At 38.1% G+C, this 19,029-nt stretch overlaps 1 protein-coding gene and 1 long non-coding RNA gene across 3 annotated transcripts in view; one reads left to right on the top strand and one right to left on the bottom strand.

The window, feature by feature from the left end:
* Window positions 1-19,029, bottom strand: part of LOC134790208 (uncharacterized) — a 488,662-nt gene that overhangs the window by 355,252 nt on the left and 114,381 nt on the right. The window contains exon 1 of one of the 2 annotated variants that reach the window (XR_010144164.1): window positions 10,094-10,108. The exons of the other annotated variant lie outside the window; for it this stretch is intronic. This is a non-coding gene — a long non-coding RNA (uncharacterized LOC134790208). Of the gene's footprint in view, window positions 1-10,093; window positions 10,109-19,029 lie in introns of those variants that run through there. 2 annotated transcript variants of the gene reach the window in all.
* Window positions 1-19,029, top strand: part of LOC134790094 (leucine-rich repeats and immunoglobulin-like domains protein 1) — an 85,508-nt gene that overhangs the window by 34,838 nt on the left and 31,641 nt on the right. The window contains exons 4-5 of the mRNA XM_063760867.1: window positions 14,190-14,301; window positions 17,410-17,489. Coding sequence (XP_063616937.1) covers window positions 14,190-14,301; window positions 17,410-17,489 — 192 coding nt within the window. The remainder of the gene's footprint in view (window positions 1-14,189; window positions 14,302-17,409; window positions 17,490-19,029) is intronic.

Raw genomic sequence — 19,029 nt, forward strand, 5'->3', positions numbered from 1 at the left:
CTGTACAGTTGTTTAGGAGAGTATTGTAAGTTAAATCACAGTAAACATTATCCCAACTCCTTTGTGAATTTGGGTTGTCTGGAAATTGTTTGCCTGGGCAAGCAATTTTAAAAGCATTTTTGGCGTCCTCAAAGCCCGCAATCTCACAGTTTGTGGGCAAAGCCCTTAAGATATTTCCTATGAGACCAGACGTGCTATGAGTGGACGCCAAAAAGGCTGGGGAAGCCACACTGGAAATTTTGCGAATTCCTAAACCTCCAAACCGAATGGGGAGGGACGCTTGAGACCAGGAAGGCTCACTTAGCTGAATGTTTAGAATCGTCTCTAAACTAATTTTGATCAAATCATCTATGGGCGACAATAAATTTTGATGTTTCCAGAAAGGACAACAGCGGAGCACATACGTAAATTTAGGGACAAAAAGGCAGAATTTAAGAATCACAAGAGCATAATGAGGGCTAATTTCGAGTAAGCGATCCGTGTGACTTTTGAATTTAGTTATGGAGTTAGAAATATAATCGGGAAAAGATTCTTCGAATATAGGAGAACCCAGGAGGCAAAGAGAATACTTGTCTACTGATTTGATATTGGGAGTCAGATCGTCAAATTTGGGTTGTAAGTTGGTCAAAGTACAAGAAGATTTTTGAATAAAGAGTTCGCATTTGCTGAAATTCAGCTCTAAACCAATATTTTCGAAACTACTCTTAATAAAAGACAAATCAGAGAGTACAGTACTCACGTCACCTCCTAGGGTTCCGTCATCTAAGTACCACACATTGAATTTTGATTTTAAATTTTTGATAATTGGATTTATAGCCAAACTAAAAATTGCTGGCCCGAGAGGGTCACCCTGCTGACAGCCAACCTCGGAAGATAATTCATGTGACTTGTACATTAATTTAGATGAGTCTGAATAGCAAAAGAAAAGGTAATTGTATAGTTCCGGAATTTTGTCCTTAACTTCTGTCAGCAAGGTGTCTCTACTAACCGAATTAAAAGCATTTTTAACGTCAATTTTGACAACAATTTCGCAATCATCGAGTGAAAGGTAGGTCCTTAGGGCATGGACGGCTGCCTCGCACCCACCTTTCGTGCCGAAACCTAGCTGTATTGGTTCAAAAAGGGATTGTAATTTTGATCTAATGTGTCTAACCGCAATTTTTGAAGCCAGACGTCGTAAAGTTGACCCCACCGCAATGGGTCTCACCCCTCCGTCCTTTTTGGTTAGGGCGATCAGGTTTGCCCCGTATAGAATCGGGACGATATTAGTGTTAATTTTGCCTGAAAACATAAAATTTATTAATTTAGTAAGGGAACAGACAAGCTGCTCACCTGCGTCGCCCACGGAATGAGAAATAAGATCTTTCAAATGTTGGGGCGAGATCCCATCCAGGCCGGCCGCCGAACCGGCTTTGAAAGAAAATATGGCGTCAATAACGTCTTTGCCTTCGATTTGGAGGCAGGCCAGGTCAGCTGTAGGTGGGGCAAACGAGTGTGGTACTGAAGGAGCCGGGGGATGTTTAGATCGTAAGGCCGAGAGGGTATCGGGAGTATCTGGCGATAGCACGTCGTTTGTGAAAAGAAGACGAGCGGCACCTTTAAGATCGCCGTCGCTAATTTTGCTTTCAATTAATTTAGTTCTATTGAAAGTGGATGAGCTACATCCAGAAGGTCGAGAAATGTGTGGAGTTGTATTCGAAACGCAATTGTTTTTGATTTTTTGTGTTAAAGAAATTGTCTTATCCTTCTTGGCATGAAGGGTTTTGAATGAGAAAAGGAAAAGATTATGCCAATCATCAATTTGATTATTTTCCACACATTTTGTAAGTAGGCCTGAAAGGTGTTTAGCGACTGTGATCCTGGCGCCGCGCGGAACTCTTTTAATAACGGGCACATTATTTTTAAGTTCGCTAAGGTGTAAATGGAAAGGGATAGAATTTGGATGGTCAGAAAGGGGGGTGGTCAAAAGGGATGGGCCTAAATTTAGACCGGCGTCATTTTGGCTGATACAAAGACGGTGTTTTTTGGAAATATGAATATTGAGGCCTCTCTGCGTTTTAAAAGAGTTATCGCATTGTACACAATTAAAATTTGGATATGGCGTGCCATCGCCTGATTGAGTTGCGGCATGCATCCACTTACCGGAACTACACAGCAGTAATTAACGCACAAAAAACTTAAAGATAAAATAACAAGATTCACTAGAAATACAATATATAGTTCGTTGTAGACGTTGACATCGGCCGTCAGGGCGACACGACGTAGCCGTGCAAGACCACAACGTCTGAAACAAAAAGATATGTTATTATTTGTTCAGTACTGGGCCTGCCCACACTATTGCACAGTAATCTGGTGTTTTTTGATAAAATAAAAGCAGTTTTAGGCATCTAGAGCCATGTATAATTTGAAAAATAAGCCAAAAATATCGCTGTGCAAAGTGACAGACAGAAGGTTGACAGTTGTACCTGTTGAAGAATGACCCGCCTTTTCCTCCTTTCTTCTGTTGTTTATTTATTTATTAAAACAAATCTCTCGGACTCGGAGCCCGGGCCCTCCCCTTTCTGTCTGAGTCGACGTCCCTAATCGCGAGTGAAGCGTTTTGCGTCGGCTGACCAGCAACCCGCCGTTTCTACGGCGAAAGGGATGACTATGTAGCCAGGGGAGAGAGGGGCATATTTTTGACGCTTTAGATCCGCTTGAGTTTCGGCTGCTGCTCCGGCCACGCGAGAGGTACGGCTGATGTGGGAGGCGGCGAAGGTACTAACGCACGTATCGTCCCATACCAAACACCGTCCCCTTTCCCATGGTACCAAAGTCAGACCATCAGGCCGTTTACCGTCGGTAGGACTGAGGCCTGGTGGTTCAAGCACTGATGGGACACCAGCCGACCTAAGGGCTCGCTGGATCGTATTATTTAGGGCATGGTGAAGCGGACGCCTACCTGTACATCGGCGACAACTCAGTGCGTGGTGACCGTCAGCACCCACCATGGAACCGCAGATGCATAAATGTGGTTGGCAAACATCGCAGTCCAGGCGGAGAGCAACGGCCACGCGCAACTAGTTGCCGTCGAGTAAGGTGCCCAATTGGGGCGAAGGCAACGCGTGCAGCCATGCCCCTGATTCTGGTTGTCACACTGCCAGAAGCCTCGCACGGTCTACTCCCGCTGCATTCGCAATGAGGTTATCAATCGTGGCTTTAGAGCGGGTGTCGTCCCACGCACGCTGTATTTTGGGGTTCTCTGGCACAGTCGCTCCCTGATTGGTACACGACCAAGCCTTAAGGGCGTCCGCCACATAAGGAATGCACACCCTGTCGCCATTTTTAGGTAAAATATTAGCAACAAGGTCTGCCACCCCATGGGCCGACGCCAAAAAGGCCGGCAGGCGCACATCCTGAATACGACGCAAACCAAGGCCACCGTGACGGACTGGAAGGGCTGCTTGTGTCCACTGGTTTTCGTTCATCGAGATGTTTACTATTCTATTGGATTCTATTGTTAACTTTATAGCGGCATCGAAGCAACCGATGTCGTCGGGAAATAACCACACAGGGGCCGTACGCAGAAGATAAGTTACCTTAGGCGCGGCAAAACATTTTTGCAAGAGAACCAAAGCTACATGCGGATCGATGTCCTTGAGGCGTTCGCCGGCAAGCAGGAGGAGCTCTTTGCGTGTGCAGAGCCTCGGGAACTGCAGATTGAAATATAGGGGCTCCGAGTAAGTTGAAGGAGTTGGAGCTAAGTTCCTTAAGCCCAGGTAATATCGATGAGAAGGAGGGGAGGAAAGAAGATGACTCCGACCCGCAAGTGAAAATCTCGCATTTGGACGCATTTACTTCTAGACCCAAATCCTTGAGACGCGAAAGCAAAATAAGCAAGTCTCGCTTTACCTCTTCTAGTTTTCCTCCAATGGTCCCATCATGGAGGTACCAGATATTGAGTAGGGACTTAAGTTCAGCGATATGCTTTATGTATTGAGATGCTAAAAGTGAGGGGGCCCAACGGATCTCCTTGTTGAGCACCCACTTGAGACATAATGCGACTAGAACCATAGAACAAGTTGGACGGTAGGTGATAGACCTGGTAGAGGAAGGGGTAGAGAATTGGAGTATACTCCCTTACCTCGTTTAATAAAGCGTACCTTTCAACAGAGTTAAAGGCGTTTTTTAGGTCCAGTTTGACTACCACGCTACCTGCATTTTCTGGGTCTACGTCAATGCAAAACTACGCACTGCATGTATCGCCACTTCGTAACCCAGAGGTGTCCCGAAACCCACCTGAAGTGGCTGAAGGTAGGAAGCCATCTGCTCTGTTACCGCGCGGCACCCAAGCTTACCGACGAGTCGACGAAAAGTACTCCCTACTGCTATTAATATAAAATTTTATCATCTTCGTCTGTGATAGCGTTTGGAATAGCGAAATAATAATGGATTAGGTTTTAGGTTATAGTTTTTATTTATCAAAACAGTTGACAGCCAAAATTTTCAATAATTAAATCAAACTTTAACGCTCCGTCACATAATGTAAATTCTATCATTTCGCATCATTTTATTACAGCCATCAACTTTACAGACCAGGCTTCCAAATGGCGTTTACCTTTACTGTAAATCTTTATAGGCCTGCAGTAAACGGTTTTATGAAACACTTCTATGAAATAAATTCTGTTTAAAAGATAACGATATTCTTAAAATATGCATCGAATCGCAGTGTTCGCAAATGAAGTAGGTACTTAAGTAACAACTTCAATTTATTATTAATGATTTAAGTCGCAAGCAAACTCGGCCGAATTTCACCTTCTTATCAAACGACCCATTATTTTAGACTTCGAAGCGATTATTTTTAAACGTGACATTATTATTGTCTTCGGTTAAAAACAACGTCAAAACGTCAAACTTTTATAAAATTACATCATCATCATCATTATTCTTAAGAGCCTGGCTCTTGTCGGTTAATCGCCATTCCGTTCTTCTCTCTGCCACTGTTTTGAGCTTCTGATACGTCACTACGTTGATTTTCTCTTTGGCCTGATCCAAATACGCACGTTTCGGTCTTCCTCTGCTTCTCTGTTTTTCTATTCTGCCTTCAATTATAGACTTTATGTAAGTATCGTGACGTATCAGGTGCCCCAACATGTGTCCCCTTCTGTTTTCAATTGTAGCAGAGATCTCTACCTACCAAATTACATATGACGTTTAAATAACACTTGCACGTCTGTGCTTTAAAAATCGCTGCAGATTTTCGCAAATTGTTTCAGAATGCACCATAACACATCAACTTTAGATATTTGACAAATAGCAAAAACAAACTTTTACAAAGCCATTTCGCACTTACAATTAAAACTTAGCAACTATTTCTATCCCCTGCTTAATATTTGCTACCAAACTATGAGAGCTGTACGAAAACAGTCAAAAACTATTCCAAAGTTCGCAGTAAAGTTGATAGCAGCTGCTCATCCCAAATTAATGATGAGAAAGCAAAAAGTTTGTCGACCTGTTTTGAACACAAGAAATGAGTATATTTTTATTTGTTGGGTTATAAAATAATAATAATAATTTCAGCCTATATACGTCCCACTGCTGGGACAGGCCTCCTCTCATGCGCGGGACGGCTTGGGCTATAGTCCCCACGCTAGCCCAATGCGGATTGGGGACTACACATACACCTTTGAATTTATTCGCAGATGTATGCAGGTTTCCTCACGATGTTTTCCTTCACCGAAAAGCTAGTGGTAAATATCAAATGATATTTCGTACATAAGTTCCGAAAAACTCATTGGTACGAGCCAGGATTTGAACCCGCGACCTCCGGATCGAAAGTCGGACATCATATCCACTCGGCCACCACCGCTTTGTTGGGTTAATTAGTATTTAATATGCTTCTTTATTATTTGATATTTGGTGCACATTAACACGTATTATTTGGTACCTACGTGTATAACATATGACAGTAGGTACATAAATAATCTTGTGTCTCACACAGGGACATTAGGAGGATTACATGACTCGCGCTAGAACGGTCCGTGTCCGGGCCGGGGCGTCCGACAATTTTCTATAGAAAGTACCGTCATAGAGAACAAAGAGTCGGTAGCCTCGGACCGGCCCCGGACCGTTCTAACGTGAGGCATCCTTAATTGAGGAATATAAAATAATCAGTTTCACTTTTTCGTGTGCTCGGGTTCTAACGAATCAAACCTGTGCCTCCATCTTTTTAAATATTTTTCTGTACAAGTTTAAGTATTTTTCTCCTCGCCTCGACTAGCACAAAATACCAATAATGTATTTACATTTAATACAAGCAGAGCAAACGTTGGTTTGGCCAATTTTTATTATAAATACAAGAAATCCTACATTTCTAACAGACGATTGGTTATATTATATGAAAACAAACCTTGGCAAATGAAGCCTTCAGGCTGGCGTAGTTTAAACAGAGAACTAATTTCGGTTAATTAACTAGCGGCCTACGTTATCTCATTTTCAGGTCCAATGAACATCTTTTTCAAGGCAAGCGCCAGGCTTCAGTTACACCGCTATGTAATTATATCGGCCCGATTCGAACAATGGTTCTAAGAAGTCACAGCGATACGATACCGATCTATCAGTGTCAAAAGTGACATTTTTAGGGTTCCGTAGCCAAATGGCAAAAAGCGGAACCCTTATGGATTCGTCATGTCTGTCTGTCTGTCTGTCCGTCCGTCCGTATGTCACAGCCACTTTTACCGAAACTATAAGAACTATACTGTTGAACCGCATTAAGATTTTCACCATAAGTACTTAAAACTGAAACTCAAAATTTTTTTTTCATAAAACCATACGTGTATATGGATATATGGTATCTATGGATAGGTCTTCAAAAATGATATTGAGGTTATCATTTTTTTTTCTAAACTGAATAACTTCTAAAATAAGAGAATGATAAAACTAACAAAAATATATGATGTAGGTACATTACCATGCAAACTTCCACCGAAAATTGGTTTGAACAAGATCTAGTAAGTAGTTTTTTTTAATACGTCATAAATCGTAAACCGCAATTTACGGAACCCTTCATGGGCGAGTCCGACTCGCACTTGGCCGCTTTTTTTCAAGCAAAAAACGTCACTTTTGACACTGACAGATCAGTATCGTATCGCTGTGACTTCTTAGAAGCATTGTTCGAATCGGGCCGTATGACTTGAAGCCAGCTTGAAGCATTACTAAATTAATTTCGTTACGAATTTTATTATTTCAAGTCAGTTCCTTTTTTGTTTCTTTAAATGTTGGTTCTGATTGTGCGGTGTGAAAATTGGTACCTACAAATACAAATTCACTAGGTGTAAAACCACAAAGCATTAAAGAAAACAAATAAACTATGTTTAACAAATTAAACTAGTAAAATATGCAATAATTTTAACCCTTCGTTGGTAAAAATTGTTTGTTGTTTGGATAACAAAAGTTTGTTTGCATCTATCCCTACTAATACATAGGTTACTATAGTTGGTCAAACCAATTTGTCAGTCAGTAAAAACCAGGAAAACTATAGGTACTCATCCTTTTCTTTTGGGTGCTAGTACTAGTGTAAGACAAAGATGATGAAGTATGATTCTCTCTGTCTATGATTGAAATGAGACAGTCCTTTGACAAACTATAGATAAGTTTTGCAATAGACAAATATGAAACAAAGGTGTGGTCTATCACATTATACTTTTAAAAACTATATTTCCATAGACAATGATTGGCCGGAAAACATTTAGCCCCCATTCGCACGACAGCTTTTTCAACGCGCGTTAAAAAAGCGCTTGAATCTGTCCGCACTCTAATTTCGACTTAACGTCCAAGGCTTAAAGTCGAAAATCCAACAACGCTTGATAAAAAGCGCCACCGCTGTCGTGTGAATAAATACACACGTATCCATTTGTGTCATTCAAACGCTTTTTTAACGCGCGTTGAAAAAGCTGTCGTGCGAATGGGGGCTTACTTTCTTTTTATTAAATTTTCTTTCTTTTTACAACCATGGCATCTTAAACGGTGGCGGTGTAACAACCTCCGTTGATTTGTACTCGGCGCACGTCTACAAGTTACCAGTTTGAATGAAACGGCTCTCGTTTCAGTCACACTTTTTCCCTTTGTGAAAAACAAGCCCTTTGTATTACACGTGCGTGTTAGTATTCTGACTTTTGTGAGTACCAAAAGGAAAGCACTGCGCATTTTCAGGGTTTTCCATTTTAAAATTCATTGAGATACCTACATATTTATCGTTCTTGGTATACAGATGATTGATGTACACTGTGCTAAAAATGGCTTTTATAGAGACTAGAAATGCAGAGAGACAATACAGATGTAGTGCATAATTATTTTCTTTCATATTTTCACGGAAACGTACGAACGTGTTTTGCTATTTCAGTTAGTCTCGGTACAAAAAGTACTGACTCAAGGTTGACTGAAGTAGCATGACAAATACGAACGTTTCCGAGAAAATACGAAGGAAAACAATTATGCGCCATATCTGTACAGAGACGTACAGAAAAAATAAATGTGTTCGTTTTATTTATTCTTATTAGGCTTAAAAGGAATCTGTTACGGGTAAATTACCCACAACAGATTCCTTTCTCAACAAGTGAGTCATCAAGATGAAGTTGAAATTTCTGGCATGAGGTAAAAGCACACAATATCATGTTTCACCATTAAATAGGAGATGGTTTCCTTTCAACAGGAAAACACACTTGCTGATATTGCTATGTTTCCCTCTTAACAATAGAATAAAATACACGTCATAAGCAATTTAACGGAGTCTCAAGCTCAGGTTATGGGGAAAAAACCAGCCAAGTGCGAGTCGGACTCGCGCACGAAGGGTTCCGTACCATTACGCAAAAAACGGCAAAAAAATCACGTTTGTTGTATGGGAGCCCCACTTAAATATTTATTTTATTTTGTTATTAGTATTTGTTGTTATAGCGGCAACAGAAATACATCATCTTTGAAAATTTCAACTGTCTAGCTATCACGGTTCATGAGTTATAACCTGGTGGCAGACAGACGGACGGACGAACAGACGAACAAACGGACAGCGGAGTCTTAGTAATAGGGTCCCGTTTTTACCCTTTGGGTACGGAACCCTAATAATATCTAGTACCTAAAAGAAAAGAAATAGTTATTGTCAATAACGGTATAAAAACAATACGAGTAATTGAGTGAATTGCTTTTGATTAGGGGTTTCCTACTGTTCGAAGTATTACAAGCGGAATAAGACTTATATTTTTTTGTAATTTCAACATTTATTTTGTTTGCGTCATTGGACCCCATTTATTTCTAGTGCCTTAGCGAAATAGACGTAATATATTTTTATAGCGTTTTTCGTCTTAAAAAACATTTAGGCTAAATAAGAAAAACAGCTACGAGAGGATTAGAGCGGAAAATTAACATGGCACAAGCGAGACTATGTTTTAATTTTCAGTAAAGATTTTACTTTCATCCCTGGGATGTCTTAAATAACAAGGCTTGCTGATATCGCTTAAAAGTTCTTTTTTAAAGTGGAGTGTTTAACTGCGTTCGAGCGCCAAACTACTTATCTCGACTGAAATTTGTGCCTGAAGGCCTGCGCAAACCGGCGGAGCGCAGCGCAGATCACCGAGGAAGATTTACGCCGCGCAGCGCACACCGGCGAGGTAAAACCCCCCGCGATACCGCGAGCGCCCGCCAGCCCGGCGCTGGCGGCCGGCGCACCAGGGAGCACTTCGGCGCAGGCCGAGGGATGCTGCGGCATGCCGCCGCGTGTACTCTATCAAAAGGGATTAGTTACTAGTGTGCACGAGTTCTCCTCCGTCGTCCCGGCGCTACCCCGACGCACTCGGGAGGCCTCGGCGCATACCGGGGGATGCCGCGGCATGCCGGCGCCTACCGCCGCGGTATCCTCTAACGTGCTCCTCGATGCCGCGGAGTAACAAACTTCCGTGATGCTCCGAGGTCGGTCTCAAAGCAATTAAATTTATACCTGAAGGTAATTGAAATACGGAAGAAAATACATTGATAATTTTAAAGTGATCTGCGCTGCGCTCCGCCGGTTTGCGCAGGCCTTTAATCCCTTGGTTAACAATCTACTTTTTAATTATCTTTGCACAAAAATAATGTTCACAATAAAACGTTGGCAATAAAACGTCTGACGGTAGATTTTTTATGATGTAGGAGGTAAATGATCAGACGAATCGCCTGATGGTAAGTAGTTACCGTCGCCCGTGGATACCTGCAAGTCCAGAGGGGTTGCAAGTGCATTGCCGACATTTAATATGGAAGTTCGCTCTATCCTTAAAAGTTTGAAGGTCGTATCGGTCCTGAAATACCTCGGGCGACAGTTCAACGCAGAGGGCCTACCGCGAACGACGTTCGACGCGTTGCGTCTTTGTCGCACTTGTAAATTCGTAAGTATGTGTAGCAGGGAGGCAACACGTCGAACGTGCTTCGCGGTAGGCCTACAGTTCAGGTGAACGCTCGGAGTAATTAACAATTGGTTATATCCTCTAAGGGTGAACGAGTTTATTAGTAGGTAGGCGACAAAAATACGTTTGGATAATACACACGTCTTTTTTATAGGTGTTAGTGATTAATTGAGTGTCACTGTATAAAGTGGAATTCAATAGAAATGACAATAAATGACATATTTTGTTAACATATATGACATTACTTTTAAAATATTAATAATTTACATATATTTTAACTAGTAACATATATTTAAACTAATAATAAATGTAGTTTATTTAGATATAGTACGTAACTTAACAATTCTCACTATTAGAAGTATTGGAACAAATTAAATTATTTTCAGAAAATATTCAAAAATTTTTTTTAAGTAGGGCACTGGAGGCCTTGGTCACTTTTTCTTGGTATATTATATTTATGGGTGCATTACATTTGTTATAATTACTTTTCATATATTATAGTTTGTTATATCGTTATTTTGAATAACGTAATAAATGGCATACTACCGTAATACCTAATTAACGGTATACATAATGTTATAATTGGTATAATGGTTATAAGGTATATTTACACTTGGTCTAACCCTTAAACAGGTTGTGTATCTATAAGTAGGTACCACATAGCAAATAATTTTTTTTTGGCGAGCTGAGTAAATACAACGACCGCAAAATATCATTACCGTAAAGTCTATTAAGTGGGTTATATCGGAACGTAAAAAAATGACAGGTGTCAAAACAAATTTCTTTGAAAATTTCGTTGTCAAGTTCAAATCGACAACAAAGGGCAGTTTTTGTACGTTTCTCCCGCTGTATAAGTTCGCTACGCCGAAAAAAAGTACTGTAAGTATTTTGTTTTGTATTTTTATGGTAGATTATTAGATAAGTCATAACTTACCTTAGTTATTGTTTTCTGATAAAATATTCGATCTAAAAGTTTGTGGTTCGTATGAACCCTCTGCCCGTCTGGGGCACGTTCGAGTGGTTTATAAGTGGCCTCTGCCCTGCAGGGAGTTTACATGACATTTAAGGCTAATATTAATTACTATGAATGAACCCTCATAGTACAAAAGTAGTATATTTTCCTTTGGTTTTTGAATTAAATATTTATTCAACGGTCAACCTTACGAGCCACGACATCCATGCGAGCCAAGAAAGTGCTGGCAGTTAGTGTATTTTGTGGCGCAAGTGTAAATGTGATGTGCACATGACTTGCCCTTAAAACTACTCTGTATGGCTAACAAGGCAGTGGCCATATAAGGACCACGTAGCACCATTGGTCACGAGCAGTGGGCATATAAAAACCACCGGGGTTTTTATTGAATTACGGGTAATAAAAAAAAATCAAGAAATTACTTTTCATTTTAAGCTATTACCTACCCGAATCAGTAATCAAAAGTAAAAAATCCGTCAGGCCTGTTTAAGGGTTAATATACATTGCCATAATTATTACATATACATACTCTAAAGCATATTATTTATTATAACAAGTGACATCACATAATTATTTGTGTGGCATAATAGTTGCATGACATAAATGGGTTAGGTTAGGTTGGAACTGCGACTCCGCACAAACGAATAACTACCCAGCAAAAGAAGGGTTAGGTTAGGTTAGAACTTTGACCCTCCTTAGAATAAAATGCCTAGCAAAAAAGTGGTTTAGGTTAGGTTTGAACTGCGGGCCCCGCAGAATCGAAAAATTGGTTAGGTTAGGTTAGGTTAGACTGCGTCCTCCCTAGAATAAAATAGCTAGTAAAAGAAGTAGGCCTGCGTACTAGTTATAAAAAATATGTGAAACTTTACGTTATTATCTTATTATTAAATAAAATATGACAATAAATGTTATACAATATATGTATTTATACTTGATAAAATTGTATGTAATATTACGTTATACAATAATATAATATAACAAATGTCATTATAAACATTTAAACGTTATATTACAATAGGCATTATAGCAATGACAGTTTAGATGAAATCACAATATAACAAAGGAAACGTATAATATAAATTACATTATAACATAAATTAATATATAAAATGGCGTTATAACAAATGTATGATATTTTTTTTTATAATTATATTAAGCATTACACACCCGATATTTATTTCAGTTAAGAATCCTCCTTGTCGTATTCGGTGACAGCGGCTTCTACTATTTTTTCTGATGAGCATTCATTTCGCATTTCGCAAAACCAAATTTGTATCAAAGTAATAATAATAACCGACAGTTTATTAAGTAAGTTTATTAAGTGATTAAATTTAAAGACGACACCGGGCAGCGTTAGTTTAGGCTTCAAGGCTACGTCAGGATATTCATGAGCAATCTAGTAAATAAGGCTTTACAAGGGCTTTACATGTATAAATTGACACCGGGAACGTTTTCATCATAAGCAAAATTATTCGGTATAAAGCGTTATTCGCTTTCATATATTTACTAGAGCTTGTTGCCTTGATTTGTCCTTGGCAGGTACAATAATTATCTAGAATTCGACATCTAAATGTCTAATGCCTGACCAAAGCATCGTTTAGGTACCTACTAAACACATAATGAATATGGGTGTAGACGGTGTGGTTGAGGGATACAAATTCAACATGTAATTTACTGGAATTCGTTTCAACGTTTCAAGATTATTCAAAGCAGACTTATAAATGACTACTTTCTTGAGTAGAATCTTTCAGCACAATTTCTATATTTGATCGAATGCCTTAAAATTTAAGTAAATTTCCGCAGATATTCTTAATAAAAACAGTGCCACCCATTTTCAGTTTACACAAATTCGGTAGATAAATATCAAAAGCGAGCTCTCGTAAATTGTCTTGTTAAGAACGAAAATGAGTTTTATACATCTGGCGCTGTTCAGAATTCACGGTAGGTAATTTTTCTTTGTCAAGTAATATTTTTTTACTCTAAGGCTACCTAAATAAGAGCATACAAAATGCAAATAATTCTAATAAACCACCGTAAACTCAGGTAACTATAGTCCTATTATACATCATAAAACTATGGTCCAGTTTTTAACGTCGAATATTAACAAGCCTTTTTTATTTGTACTTACACGTTACATTTTTTTTGGAGCTTAGATACACTAATGATTTTTCTATAGGTATTAGACACTCGTCATAATTTGAAAAATAATTTACATATTTTACTACAACTTGAATTTGGACCATAGTTGTAAGTTGTGGACTAAAGTTACCTGAGTCATCCTGAGTTTACGGTAATTAAGTAAATAGCAAGGTAAGGAGACCTAGTTGATCGAGCGATAGCGTAGGTCTCCGTGTGGGCTTAGGCAAAAATGCTGGTAGGTATATGTCTGGATTACTCTACAGGTTACAATTCTCAACTACTAGTGAAAAAAAAATTGTAAGCAGGTTGGTTGATTAAGTAGATTTTGTGTCGATCCAGTTATTGGACATTTTTAGTATGTAGATCAGAGAGAAATAGCAGTTTCGAAATCATTTGAGTATTTTCTTTTTGAGACAATTCTTAGAGATTTCTTAACATAAAATGCAGTTATTTTGTAACCCTGCTTAGGCGATATTTAAAGTTTTATATTCTTATTAGAAATTAAGTAGCTAAATTTCACTTACTTAGATACCTATGTCCTGCTGTGGTGAGGTCAGAAATCAGCCGTTTTCTAACAACGACATACCGAGCTCTATCCCCGGGCACATACGCTGAAATATAACATTTTACTAGTAACCGTATATAAATATTTGTATGTACGTTTGTTCCAGATTCCGCGCCCCGTCGTTTGAAGGCGACGTGACGTCAGACGATACACTAGATGCCGATACGGGTGCGACTGTCGTATTCGATTGTCGCGTAACCGCTCTAAGAGATAAAAGGGTATGTTTGATTGTTCATACAACACACGTAGTAGCACAAAGTATAGTACCTACCTACATAACTCCATACAACTGGAGAATTTTAACTAAAATCCACTGCAGTATTAAATATTTAGTAAAAGGGTCACTTAACCACTATCTTATAAGTACCTATGTCTTTTCCATCACGGAACAATGGTGTTCCGGACCTTTGGGAGGCATGCGCGGAGCCGAAACCAACACGTAGAGACCCTTTTGACACTTTAATGAAATGTAAGGGGTACACCGAGCGGATGCTGCCCTTGCCCGTGTCATGGGACGCACGCAGAGGCAGCACCCGCTAGGGTGTAAGGACTATTCAGAGTCGATGGGATCTAAAATAAACTTGGTTATGGGGTGAAAGCGATGGACTAAGTACCTATATTATTAACTACGTGGATAAATATTATTAATTATCAAATGTCAGTAAACTTAAAAAACCTTAGTTTTTGTTGACAAAGTGATCATAATGAGAAGTCCAAAACCGCTGAAGCTTGGAACCGTGGAAATTAAATTATTGGAAGATACAAACTTAGTACTCGCGAAAAGTGATAGAATGTCATAACTTAGTCCATCAACAACTCTACTACAAGTTAAATACTGGTAGTTGGTGATACAAGGGTTTTCACTTACTCACACTTACACACAACTGAGCCGAGTTAATCAAGTATATTTTTGGAATGATTCCACTGAAAGGGCCTCAAGTTTCTGACTCTTATACCTGGTAAGTTTTAAATAGATCAAGCATAGTGTTAAATTGTAATTAAGCGTCACGTTACATTTTCTAGAGGTATTCGAATTTTTGCACGATCTTTAATTTTAGCAAATACCTAGATAATTTTGACCATACACACTAATAAAAACATAAACGCTTCTTCTATCAATCAACACTACTCGTACAATTGCCTCCAGAATAACTAAAACAAAATTGCTACCTATCTATTATAGCAACGTGTAGCTAACACTTAGATATGGCTTGATTGTTTGGGGGAAAATGGATTTGACATTCAAAGGTTACATACGTATGCCGATAACCTCTCTTGTGACTATTGGCTACAATGTTAAATTTAAAAGTTTTCTATTTGCAGCCCCCACTCCTTCTAATAGAAACTTTATTAATTTCATCAGTTTTATCTCTTTTTCCTTAATAAGCAAGGTACCGCAAAATGGGGTGAGTAGGCGCAAAACTGACATTCAAACCTCGATAACATTTTATTTTTACATATGCAAACTGAATGGTGTATATGATAATGGTAACATTCCATTTCTGACCGCAGCTGCACTACTGGTACTGAACGCGTCGGTGTCATTGTCAATTTCCATAGTAAAATGAACAGTAGTGCAGCTGTCGTTGAAAATGCACTGTCACCTTAAGTGTTCCGGACGTTTGTATTTTAGTTTTTATTTTATTTTGGGTAGTTCCATTTCATAACTTTGACGATAAACAGGAAAACCTACCTCACCCCGTAGTCCCTCGTATTTGGGGTGAGTTGGCTTTTCATACAAAGGTGATTTTGGAAGATTGTTGGATCGTTTTTTTTTTATTATGAGTATTACTATAGCTCCATTTTAAATTGGAATACATTATTTTTGTAGCAGTAGCCTTAAAAATCCATCTCACCCCCCTTTCAATCCTTCTCTCCCCATTCATAACCCAACTCTCCCCACGAACCCTACTCACCCCATTTTACGGTACCCATTACACATTTAGAATTGAGTATGTAACTCAACCAAACATCGTGTATATGTATAGATAATTAATTCGACGATAATGATTACAATAATTTAGCGCATCCGTGTAAACAAACATACCTCGGATGGATAGTTCATTAATGATCTGTGCTGCTTAATTCATGTGATCAACATTAACCAAATGTGCTTTAGTGATAAACGGGACGGTCGCGAGTAGAATGCATTTACACTAATCGAGGTACGTGCTTCAATATGTTGTATGTTACGGAAACAATATGTAAATTAAATTCATTCTAACATTACGTAACATACTTCTGTGGGAACGCCACATTTATTCTGAATAAAAACAGGTAATGTTTTTGTCCTTCACGTGATATAAAGCTATGCGAGCATAAAACATTGCGACGCTTTGCTTATGTACAACGAGGACGGGTTATTTTATATAGAATTACTGTAGAATGAAACCCGGTTTCTTTGTTATTGAGTGTAATATCTAATATATAATATTAAATAATAATTCCTTTTTAACGTGAGTTGAAGAGCGTGTTATTTTAACCATATCTTGGCAAGTTTGTCTGAGAAGATAATTACGATCCAGACGGCGCGATTAGGGAAATGAATTAGAGATTCACTAGATATGAAATAGTAAAGATATGTGACGTTCCACGGCAAAAGGTACCATTGCCCCGGCTGAATATTGGAGCAGCGTTAATAATAGCGTAAGCGCCAGCCGCCGTAAGGTACCTTTTTCCGTGGAACATCACATATCTTTACTATTTCATATCTAGTGAATCGCTAATTCATTTCCCGAATTGCGCCGTTTGAGGTCAATTCGGACTTACACTGACATCTAAATAAAATCTAAACATCATTCAGATTATAATTTTGTCGCCAGTGTACATTCGAATTGGCCTAGCTATCTCGGAAAGAGTATTCTTTATTAAATTTTGACTAGTTTTATGTCAGTTTTACTATAGCCAAAATGCCTCAATTTAATCCAAATTATGTTATTGAAAACAAGAAGGCAAGACATAGGTACTTATTTATGCGACATCTTTGTACATAGTTATTTACAAAAACAGGACACATTTCGTTATTTTTAGTGTTACAAGTATAGATATTGTAGTTATCAGTAATTTTTTCGTGTAACAATATAGTCGTACCTATCAATTCTGTTACAATTTTTTACATAAATCTTTCTCAAGATTTTGCTTTAGTAATATACCTAACACCCACTCACATCTTCAACCTAACAAGAGCCAATGATGTTGAACTGCTTCCGTTTTTAATTATATTCCTATTTATACATATGTATAATCTCAAAATATCAACTGATAGCTGATCAACTTCGAACTAGACGAAGTTTAAGCAAACAAATAAACAAACTTAATTGTTCCAGGTATCGTGGCTGCGAGTTTCTGATGATGAGAACTTGGAGCTGCTTACACTAGACTTAGACACGCATACTGCAGATCCAAGGTACCTACTAACATAGTTTAAATTCAATGTATGTGTATTCCTTCTAAAATATCCCTTTACTGAGCATAAATATCTACAATATTATTTCAATCTTGTTACTGGTGTGTCTCTTCTCTAACTTCGTGGTTAATTTTTGCGTTGCGTCGGTCGCTGCTTCAAGTTTGTTATACATACATACAATCCAATAAAATACAAATACTCTTTATTGCACACCTCAATAAATAAACCATACAGATAGAAAACAGCAACAGAAACTAGTAGAGGAATAAGAAAAAAGGAAAGGGGTAAGTTCGCCTTTGTACTAATGATGTGTGCTCTTTCATGTTTTATGTTTCTTTTTGTACAATAAAGTATTTTACTACTACTACTACTACTAAATACATACTGAGGAATGAAATGCAAATATTTCATTTCTAAAACAAAGCATGAAATGATAGACGCATATGATCAAATGCAATCAAACATTCAAGTCAGATAGATAAAAGCCTCTTCTTCAAATAAAATACGTCACGTTCAGATCGACAGGAGAATATGAGAAGGGCTATACTGAATTAAAAATATGTGACGTCCCACGGTCAAAGGTACCTTATGGCGGGTATGGAGTTATGCATACCCCAGTAATCTACAATAAATAAGCTATCGATAACACAAAAGATCAACCTTCTAGGTTGCGTAGTTACAGAGATATGATTTTTTGAAAATAATGTTGTGAAATGAGCAACTTTACGATAGAGAAGTTTTAAGTTTAGCCGCCTAAAAAACTATGTTCCTGAAGTAAGTTACATAGTTGACTACAAGTAATAATGCCTTATATATCTGAGATTAAAAAAATATTGCGACTTGTTCTGTAATGCAAATAGAAACTTTTGATATCGACTGATTTATGTGTATACTAACCAATCTCTTGAAAATAAAGTTTTATTTCATTTTCACGATTGATTGCAATGAGCTCTCAAGATTTAAATTTTATCTATTAGAAAACGACACTGACAGACAGTTTAAGCAAAAAACAATACCGATTTAGAGGTGAAAATGTATTTTCTGACTTTTTCATATAAAATCACAAAATTGATTATTTTTACTTTTAATGTGACACACAATCAATTTTTCTGAGCACATATGAAAGAAATTCTGTCATTCAAATGAAATAAATCCTAAAACCCCAACTAAATACTATATTTAACCCCTTATGCCATTTTAAACTTACATAACAATAACAGTATTTGCTCCATACATTTACGAAAAGGTACCTTATGGAAATAAATCTAATAATACATCACTACAAAATATCAATCATATTATAGTTTATCTTTTATGAATAGAAAATATTAATTTACATTAAACTGCCCCCAATTTAATTAGTTCTTCGTCATAATAATCTTAAAAAAGACCAATAATTTGTATGTAATGAAAAGGTACCTTGTGGTCAAGTTACATGATGAGGCATGATGATGATGGAACAGTTACGATAAACTAATAATATTTTGGGGTTAAGATGGTATAAATCGTCTATTTCTTATCAATAATATATTTCGGTTGC

The sequence above is a fragment of the Cydia splendana genome, chromosome 1, assembly GCF_910591565.1.
Source record: "Cydia splendana chromosome 1, ilCydSple1.2, whole genome shotgun sequence".
NCBI lineage: Eukaryota > Metazoa > Arthropoda > Insecta > Lepidoptera > Tortricidae > Cydia > Cydia splendana.